This window comes from Parasteatoda tepidariorum, chromosome 10 (assembly GCF_043381705.1).
Source record: "Parasteatoda tepidariorum isolate YZ-2023 chromosome 10, CAS_Ptep_4.0, whole genome shotgun sequence".
Taxonomy (NCBI): Eukaryota; Metazoa; Arthropoda; class Arachnida; order Araneae; family Theridiidae; genus Parasteatoda; species Parasteatoda tepidariorum.
Window position 1 is genome coordinate 86,026,056 of NC_092213.1, and position 10,931 is coordinate 86,036,986.

Here is a 10,931-nt window from a genome sequence, read left to right on the forward strand (position 1 = left end):
CTCAATGTGTATTTTTATATTCATAATTATTTATTTAATGACATAGGCACTGATTTTGTCCCCCTCTTCCAGCACAAGTTATTCAATTTTTCAAATTTATTTTCAATGCATCATTTTTTAATTTTCAATGCATCGTTTATTACAAGAATATAATTGCTTCAATTTATAAATCATAAAATGCAAGAATTTGAAATAACACAATACCAAATGCAAAATATTAGTGCAATGAAACATCGAAATGTATTGTTATATCGCAATGTTAGAGTGACGATACCAAAATCTTAACATTGCCCAGTCCTAACTATTACATTACGCAACATTTTAAAATTAAGCTTATTTAAAAGGATAAAAAGTATGCATCTAACTGAAGAGTTATTTTCAAATTAAACTCTTTCACTATAAAAGAAATTTTTTTTTAGTGATAAAATTAAGAACTTTGTATACATTGGGTTTCTTAAAAGCTATTCAAATTTTTGTGAAATACAGCATGTCTTTCTGTGATTTGTAACCTTTTTTGGAGGGATGTAGTGCCTTTTTCAATTTTTTTGTGGCCTGCCTTTTTTTAATGACCAGAATGAACCCAGAAAAAGTGTTTCACTACTATTAAAATTATATCTGAATTGTTTTGGCAACTAAGCAAAAATATTTTTGGGCCATCAAAGCCCGACTGCTAAATTTTAATTTTAGTGAACATTATTCATAGATGCCAACAGGGATAGGAAGTAGATTCTATAAAATAATATAAATTTCATGCTAATTGTTGCATAATGTACTAAATTTTAACACATAGGGAATTTAAGGGATTTTTATAATCATCAAAATAGAAAAACTGCAATATTTTCCAGTCATGATTGATAATAAATGAACTTGAAATGTTATGCATAGTCATTCATAATTTTGAATAGTAATAGGTATTTAATTTATCAAATATATTTAAAGATTTTTTAAATTGATTTCAAAAGGCATTTCTGAGGGGGGGAAAAAACTAACATTTTATAACAAAAAAAGTTTTGCACTGATTTCTATAAATGAGGTTTGCTTCATTATGTATTATTAATACTTATTTAAATATTCCAGCAAGCAAGCAATAATCTGTACAATAATTCAAATACACTCAATAACAAAAAAATCAACGCACCAAGAAGCAATCACCCGATTGCTTTGAAATTTCGTATGCATGAATGTTTTGAACAGATATGGATGGAATGATGCCGACTGGGGACGTACAGACCTTAGCGACGAATCCCGCTTTCAACTGTGTCCTGACGATCATCGAATCCGTGTTTGGAGACACACAGGGCAGAAGGGGGATCCTGCCTTCACTATTGCACGCCACACCGGCTCTCAACAAGGTATTATGGTCTGGGGTGCCATTTCCTTTGACAGCCGGACCTGTTTGGTCGTCATTAAAGGTACACTTACTGCACAGCGGTACGTCAACGACATCCTAAGACCTGTTTTGCTACCATTCCTTTTGCAGCTCCCTAGGCTGGTTTTTCAGTAGGACAATGCCGGACCACATACGGCACGTGTTGCTATGAACTGTCTGCAAGCTTGTCAAACTCTTCCCTGGCCTGCCAGATCACCAGATCTCTCTCCCCTCGAGCATGTCTGGCATATGATGGGAAGGCGATCGCATCTGGCACGGAATGTTGATGACCTCGTTCGACAATTGGATCGAATTTGGCAGGAAATACCGCAAGAGAAAATCCGGGAGCTTTATCGGTCTGCCACGCCGTGTGGCAGCTTGCATCCAGTCTAGAGGTGGGTCAACACCTTATTGAACTTGTTACTGTAACTCTGCAATAAATTATTCAATTGTTCTGAAATTTTAATCATTAACTATTCTGTACATTGTCTTCCTATCCACCAATTTTCGTTTCAATCGGACAACTCCTTCTTGGTGCGTCGATTTTTTTGTTATAGAGTGTATTTCAATAGGAACTTTTTTTGAAAAAGTTTACTCAATTTTAAAGAAATTTGTAAAATGTAAAAAAATTAGGAAAATTTTAATGAAACCAGTAGACTAGTAAAAACTGCCAAAATCAGTTAATTTTATTGAAGAGGCAAGAGTAAAAAAAATTGAAACTGACTCTTCATAATGAGGTTTGTTCTAGAATTCTTTTAAACAAACATTTTGTGGATTTACCTTTGATGCAAAACTCTCTTCTGCAGGTTCAGCAAGACCCACTTCAACAATTTCCTTATTCAGAAAATGAATTATACCGCTTCTATCTTTAACATTTAGTTCCAATTTCATGACATCATTCACAACAGAGTAAATCTAAAACAACAAATCATGAGATTACAGGTGGGCATACAAGACAATTTCACACACAAAAAAAAATAAAAGTTTATGTGCATAAATATTGGCATTATTTTGATCAAGAAATTAATAAAGTGCCTAACAAAGTCTTGACTTTTATAGACTTGTGTGTTAAACTTCTTCCATTCACTTCTTTTCACAACAATATATTCAATTTACTAATTCAGGGAGCCTAGTCTAATTTTTCAACAAAAAATAAGCACCTTTTAAGTACTTTTAAAGCACTCAAAAAATATTTTTAAGCACTATATACATTGACAAAATGCTAAATAATTTTCAAAGCCTTTACACGATCAAGATAAAATAACCATTTTCCGACAAAGAACTCTTTTCTTAATTATATTAGCTATTATAAAATGGTAGAGGGATTTTTCGGTTCGATTTCAGAAGTTGGAAAATGAAGCCCGAAATGGAGAATATCTTGCAAAATGCATCAGAGTTGCACATGAGAGTGCAACTCTGATCCTAACCCAGCTATGTAGAAGGACATGAGAACTCATAAGTGCTTCATCAAACACATAAAATGATTGGCACTTTCATAAGCTATGGACCGACGGTAAGTCGAAATGGATTGTGGTGAGATGAATTGTGAAAATGTTGGATAGAACAATGTGAGAAGCACGCTTTTGCATAATACTTGGCGAAAATCGATAAAGAAAAGGAAAATAATCTCATTTTCGAAAAAGTAAAAAATAAGCACTTTTTAAAAAACCCCAAAGAAAAAAGCACCTTTAAGGGCTTTTAAAAAAGAAAAATCGAAAATAAGAACCTTTACGCACTTTTTAAAAATGCTACGTACCATGTAATTAGAAAAATATTATACAAATAATTCTTAAACACTATTAATAAAATAATTCAAAGCATAAGTTAAAAAATTCTGATCCTGGATGCGTAGAAAAATCAACAATCATTTCACAATATTTGCATTTAATCCCGCCTCGCTCAGACCAGAGTTCAATAAAATCTAATATAAAAGCATATTGTGCCTTATAAAGTAATCGCTCTAACATTTATATACAACTCATTTATATACATAATATTTATATACATAACATTTATATACATAACATTTATATACAAAAGACTCGCCATAAGAGGAATGAAGAAACTAGAAAAACCCTAGTGGCTGAGTGAGGCAAATCAAGGCAGAATGTAGTTCTAAGTGCTATGGAGAAATGGCCAGGAACTTGTGTCATAAATCAGTATTCGTATTAAGAAAACAAGAATCCTGGTCCTCGAGATGAGCTGATGCAACAGGAGAGGTAAGAATTTTGGCATTATAGAAATAATCAGAGTAAAATGCTTTTCCAGGCGTAATGTAGGGAATGGAATTAATGCCCTTAACAAGGGAATCAAAAAAATTAATTAAATAAGATTCCAGGCATGAAAATGAGCTAAAGTAACTGGGATGGAAATAATTTTAGCATTGACCAATTTATGCCAAATACAGCAATAGATGATTTATCGCATTCTGGTTAAAGGACTTATCTACCGCGTTATTTCAGTCTAAATTTTAAAGCACGTCTGGTTTATCCAATTTTCACCAACCGAATCAAAACAAAACGGTTTACAAAAGTAGCTCTAGCAAAACGGTATTTAAAATATTCTAACTTTTTCAGGGGTCTGTCCAGACATTTTGTGTAAGGTCCGTTTTTGTAAAATTGTGCAAAAATGACTCGTAATTTGTGAATATAAAATAAACATTAAGTCACATTCTTTCAATCAGGGTCCTGCTTTTGCGAATTTGTGCAAATAGGGTCCTGTTATTGCAAAAAACTTTTTAAAGGAGTATTTAAATTGTAAAACACTGTACTTTACACTGCAAAATTACAATTAAAAAAATCAAAATTTAAAAAATAAACAGCAATTGCTGCTACTAAATTAGAGAAGCAACATACAAATATTTGGTATTTAGCCTATACTACTGAAAGCAGATTGCAACAGATAACAAAACAATAATGAAGATAAACAAATTTGCGGAGGGACCAATGATTAAATTTAAAAAATTATTTTGTGAAGGGTCTGTTTTTTGTTTTTATGAAAATATATTTTGCGAAGGGTCCGTTAACAGACCCAAATTTCTTCTAAACAGACCCCTGTTTTCATATACCTAATCATTCAATTTTTTTCTATCACTTATGAAATAAACTAGTAAAGAATAATTGTTTAGATGGATACTTAGCTTTGAACAAATAAATTTTATAGTGAGTTAGCATTCTTGGTTGATGTAAAATTATGTAAAATGTAAAATTAGCATTCTTGGTTGAACAAACAGGTGGAATTCAAAAACGATACAGAAATAAAAAGTACGGAAAATTACGGAAATACTGACACAAACAATCACTTCAAAACAATTTTAAAAATGAGCACTAAATCTATATATCTTTTTTCTAATTTCTTATGTATTCTAAGACTTTTTTTAGCATTTCTGATTTTCCAGGGAGCGTAGCCAAACACGGTAAAAAAAAAAAGAAAAAAAGCCCATTACAGAAAAGGGAAAATTAAGCACTTTTTAAAAACATCCATGGAAAAAAGCACTTTTAAGGTCTTTTAAAAAACGAAAATTCAAAATAAGCACTTTTTAAAAAAGCTAAGCACCCTGTTTTCCCACACAATTCTTGTATTTTTTCTCCCTTAAACTGTGAAAAACATGGTTTAGACAGCAGATTCTATAAACATAATATTAAGAATGGTCTCCAAGAAACTGAGGAAGAAACTTACTTTTACTCGGGGAGAATTCAACTTTAGAAATTTCTTCACTATCAGAAGACCAAAATCAACTTCTTGGTCTCTTTCATGAACCTAGAGTTGCATAAAATGTTCTTAGTTTAAATCAGAGCATTGTAAAATGGAATCATACAAGCAAATAAATAGAGCTTATGAAAACCAGCCACTAGAGTCATAAAAATTAATAAATTCATTTTTAGATAAATTAAGGGTATCTGCTACATTTTAGATTTTCAAATTGATGATTTTTCATACTAATTCCAAGAATTTTTCATGACTTACCGAAGTTACTATTTTTTCCAACAAAAAAACAACAAATTTAAAAATACATTTTAATAATATTAATTGAAATGATAGGTAAAACCAAAAATGTGATACTTCTATATCCTCATATTTTTTGATTTTAAACTTAAAAAAAAAACAGAGTAAAAAAAAAAAAAGAGTTGAAGCAATAAACTAGCTGGAAAAAAATACAAAAGCAAATAATTACATACAGTCAGATACATGTAGTAATGTAAAGTTGTTTTATTTCTTCTTAAAAGTAAGTGTAATATAAAATGCCTAAACTAGAATTTTAAATTGATAAAATAAATAACACAAGTTAGAAGTCAAAGACACAACAATAAATTTAAAAACGCATTAAAATAATATTAATTGAAATGATAGGTAAAACCAAAACTGCTATATTCTGTATCCTCATATTTTTTGGTTTTAAACTTAAAAAAAAAAAAAAAAAAAAAAAAAAAAAAAAAAAANAAAAAAAAAAAAGAGTTGAAGCAATAAACTAGCTGGAAAAAAATACAAAAAATGACATACAGACAGATATATGTAGTAATTTATTCTTGTTTTACTTCTTCTCAAAAGTGTAATATAAAATACCTGATACTTAAAATGATAAAATAAATAAAATAAGTTTGAACTCAAAAACACAACAATAAATTTAAAAAAGCATTATAATAACATCAATTGAAATTATAACTAAAACTGTTATTCTCTGCATCTTCTTATTTATTGATTTTAAACATAAAAAAACAAAGTAAAAAAGAAAGAAAAGAATTGAAGGAATAAACTAGCTGGAAAAAAAATACAAAAGCAAATAATTACATACAGTCAGATATATGTAGTAATTTTAAGTTGATTTATTTCCACTTAAATGTAAGTGTAATATAAAAAGCCGAAACTAGAATACTAAATTGATAAAATAAGTCTGAAGTCAAAAACACAACAATAAATTTAAAAAAAGCATTATAATAACATTAATTGAAATTATAAACAAAACTGTAATTTTCTGCTTCTTCATATTTATAGATTTTAAACTTAAAAAAACAGAGCAAAAAAGAAAGAAAAGAGTTGAAGCAATAAGCTAGCTGGAAAAAAAAATACAAAAGCAAATAATTAAATATATTCAGATATATAGTATTTAAAGTTGTTTTATTTCTTCTTAAAAGTAAGTGTAACATAAAATGCCCATACTAGAATTTTAAACTGAAAAATAATTAAAATAAGTTTGAAGTCAAAAACACAACAATAAATTTAAAAAAACATTATAATAACATTAATTGAAATTATAACTAAAAGTGTTATTCTCTGCATCTAAATATTTATTGATTTTAAACTTAAAAAAACTGAGTAAAAAAGAAAGGAGTTGCTGAAAAAAAAAACAAACACAAAAGCAAATAATTACATACAGTCATATATATGTAGTAATTTAAACTTGTTTTACTTCTTCTCAAAAGATTAATATGAAATGCCTAAACTAGAATTTTAAATTGATAAAATAAATAACATAAGTTTGATCTCAAAAACACAACAATAAAGCTAAAAAAGCATTATAATAATATGAATTGAAATTATAACTAAAACTGTTATTCTCTGCATCTTCATATTTATTGATTTCAAACTTCAAAAAACAGAGAAAAAAAGAAAGAATAGAGTTGAAGCAATAAACACAAAAACTTTGTTGAAGAAAAAAATACAAAAGTTGAAGAAAAAAATACAAAAGCAAATAATTACATACAGTCAGATATATGTAATAATTTAAGGTTGATTTATTTCTTCTCTAAAGTAAGTGTAATATAAAATGCCTAAACTAGAATTTTAAATTGATAAAATAAATAACACAAGTTAAAAGTCAAAAACACAACAATAAGTTTAAAAAAGCATTATTATAACAATAATTGAAATGATAGGTATAACCAAAACTGTTATTCTCTGCATCTTCATATTTATTGATTTTAAACTTAAAAAAAAACAGTGTAAAAAATAAAGAAAAGAGTTGAAGCAATAAACTAGCTGGAAAAAAATACAAAAGCAAATAATGACATACAGTCAGATATATGTAGTAATTTAAACTTGTTTTACTTCTTCTCAAAAGTGTAATATAAAATGCCTAAACTATAATTTTATACTGATAAAATAAATAAAATAACTTTGAAGTCAAAAACACAAGAATAAGTTTAAAAAAGCATTATAATAACATTAATTGAAATTATAAACTAAACTGAAATTCTTTGCATCTTCATAGTTATAGATATTAAACTTAAAAAAACAGAGTAAAAAAAAAGAAAAAAAATGAAGAAATAAACTTGCTGGAAAAAAAATACAAAAGCAAATAATTACATACAGTCAGATATATGTAGTAATTTTAAGTTGATTTATTTCCTCTTAAATGTAAGTGTAATATAAAAAGCCTAAACTGGAATTTTAAATTGATAAAGTAAATAACATAAGTTTGAACTCAAAAACAAAACAAAAAATTTAAAAAATCTTTATAATAGCATTAATTGAAATGATAGGCATAACCAAAACTTATTCTCTGCATCTTCAGGTTTATTGATATTAAACTTTAAAAAATAGAATAAAAAAGAAAGAAAAGAGTTGAAGCAATAATCTAGCTGGGAAAAAAAAACACAAAAGCAAATAATTACATACAGTCAGATATGTGTGGTAATTTTAAGTTGTTTTATATCTTCATAAAAGTAAATGTAATATAAAATGTCTAAAATAGAATTTTAAATTGAAAAAATTAACAAAATAAGTCTGACGTCAAAAACACATCAATAAATTTAAAAAAGCATTATAATAACATTAATTGAAATTATATCCAAAACTGTTATTCTCTGCATCTTCATATTTATTGATTTTAAACATAAAAAAAAGAGTAAAAAAGGAAGAAAAGAGTTGCTGGGAAAAAAAAGCAAATAATTACATACAGTCAGATACATGTGGTACATGATTAAAGTTGTTTTATATCTTCTGAAAAGTAAATGTAATATAAAATGTTCGAAATACAATTTTAAATTGATAAAATAAATAAAATAAGTCTGAAGTCAAAAACACAACTATAATTTTAAAAAGCTTCATAATAACATTAATAGAAATTATAAACAAAACTGTAATTCTCTTAATCATCATATTTATAGATTTCAAACTTAAAAAAAAACAGAGTAAAAAAGAAAGAAAAGAGTTGAAGCAATAAACTAGCTGGGAAAAAAAAAGCAAATAATTACATACAGTCAGATATATGTAGTAATTTATAGTAAGTGTATGTGAAGTAATATGTAGTAAGTGTTGTTTTATTTCTTCTTAAAAGTGTAATATAAAAAATAAAAACTAGAATTTTCAATTGATAAAAAGAAAAAATTAAGTCTAAAGTAAAAAAAAAAAAAAACAATTTAAAAAAGCATTATAATAACATTAATTGAAATTATAACCAAAACTGTTATTCTCTGCATCTTCATATTTATTGATTTTAAACATAAAAAAACAGAGTAAAAAAGAAAGAAAAGAGTTGCTGAAAAAAAAAACACAAAAGCAAATAATTACATACAGTAATATATATGTAGTAATTTAAACTTGTTTTACTTCTTCTCAAAAGTGTAATATAAAATGCCTAAACTAGAATTTTAAATTGACTAAATAAATAAAATAAGTCTGAAGTCAAAAACACAACAATAAATTTAAAAAAGCATTATAATAACATCAATTGAAATTATAACTAAAACTGTTATTCTCTGCATCTTCTTATTTATTGATTTTAAACATAAAAAAACAAAGAAAAAAAGAAAGAATAGAGTTGAAGCAATAAACTAGCTGAAAAAAAATACAAAAGCAAATAATTACATACAGTCTTATATATGTAGTAATTTAAAGTTGTTTAATATCTTCTTAAAAGTAAATGTAATATAAAAAGTCTAAAATAGAATTTTAAATTGATAAAGTAAATAACATAAGTTTGAACTCATAAACACAACAATAAATTTAAAAAATCATTATAATAACATTAATTGAAATGATAGGCATAACCAAAACTGTTATTCTCTGCATCTTCATATTTATTGATTTTAAACATAAAAAAACAGAGTAAAAAAGAAAACAAAGAGTTGAAGCAATAAACTATCTGGAAAAAAAAAACACAAAAGCAAATGATTACATACAGTCAGATATATGTAGTAATTTAAAGCTGTTTTATTTCTTCTTAAAAGTGTAATATAAAATGCCTAAACTAGAACTTTAAATTGATAAAATAAATAACATAAGATTGATCTCAAAAACACAACAATAAATTTAAAAAAGCATTATAATAATATTAATTGAAATTATAACTTAAACTGTTATTCTCTGCTTCTTCATATTTATAGATTTTAAACTTAAAAAAACAGAGCAAAAAAGAAAGAAAAGAGTTGAAGCAATAAACTAGCTGGAAAAAAAGTACAAAAGCAAATATTTACATACAGTCAGATATAAGTAGTAATTTTAAGTTGATTTATTTCCTCTTAAATGTAAGCTCAATATAAAAAGCTGAAACTAGAAATTCAAACTGATAAAATAAATAAAATAAGTCTGACTTCAAAAACACAACAATAAATTTAAAAAAGCATTATAATAACATTAATTGAAATTATAACTAAAACTGTTATTCTCTGCATCTTCTTATTTATTGATTTTAAACATAAAAAAACAAAGAAAAAAAGAAATAATAGAGTTGAAGCAATAAACTAGCTGGAAAAAAAATACAAAAGCAAATAATTACATACAGTCAGATATATGTAGTAATTTAAACTTGTTTTACTTCTTCTCAAAAGTGTAATATAAAATGCCTACACTATAATTTTATACTGATAAAATAAATAAAATAACTTTGAATTCAAAAACACAAGAATAAATTTAAAAAAGAATTAAAATAACATTAATTAAAATTATATCCAAAACTGTTATTCCCTGCATCTTCATATGTATTGATTTTAGACATAAAAAAACAGAGTAAAAAAGAAAGAAAAGAGTGGCTGGAAAAAAAACACAAAAGCAAATTATTACATACAGTGTATGTAGTAATTTAAACTTGTTTTACTTCTTCTCAAAAGTTTAATATGAAATGCCTAAACTAGAATTTTAAATTGATAAAATAAATAAAATAAGTTTGATCTCAAAAACACAACAATAAAGCCAAAAAAGCATTATAATAATATGAATTGAAATTATGACTAAAACTGTTATTCTCTGCATCTTCATATTTATTGATTTTAAACTTAAAAAAACAGTGTAAAAAAAATAAAGAAAAGAGTTGAAGCAATCAACTAGCTGGAAAAAAATAAGAAAGCAAATAATTACATACAGCCAGATATAAGTAGTAATTTAAAGTTGTTTTATTTGTTCTTAAAAGTAAGTGTAATATAAAATGCCTAAACTAGAATTTTAAATTGATAAAATAAATAACACAAGTTAGAAGTCAATGACACATCAATAAATTTAAAAACGCATTAAAATAATATTAATTGAAATGATAGGTAAAACCAAAACTGCTATTCTCTGTATCCTCCTATTTTTTGGTTTTAAACTTAAAAAAAAATAAAACAGAGTAAAAAAAAAAAAAAAAAAA

At 26.1% G+C, this 10,931-nt stretch overlaps 1 protein-coding gene across 1 annotated transcript in view; it reads right to left on the reverse strand.

Moving 5' to 3' along the window:
- Positions 1-2,113: 2,113 nt before the first annotated feature.
- The window catches only part of LOC107446389 (uncharacterized), a 15,282-nt gene continuing 6,464 nt past the window's right edge, over positions 2,114-10,931 (reverse strand). The window contains exons 3-4 of the mRNA XM_071187049.1: positions 5,048-5,128; positions 2,114-2,284 (exon numbers count right to left, since the gene is read on the reverse strand). Of these exons, the coding sequence (XP_071043150.1) occupies positions 2,114-2,284; positions 5,048-5,128 (252 nt within the window). The remainder of the gene's footprint in view (positions 2,285-5,047; positions 5,129-10,931) is intronic.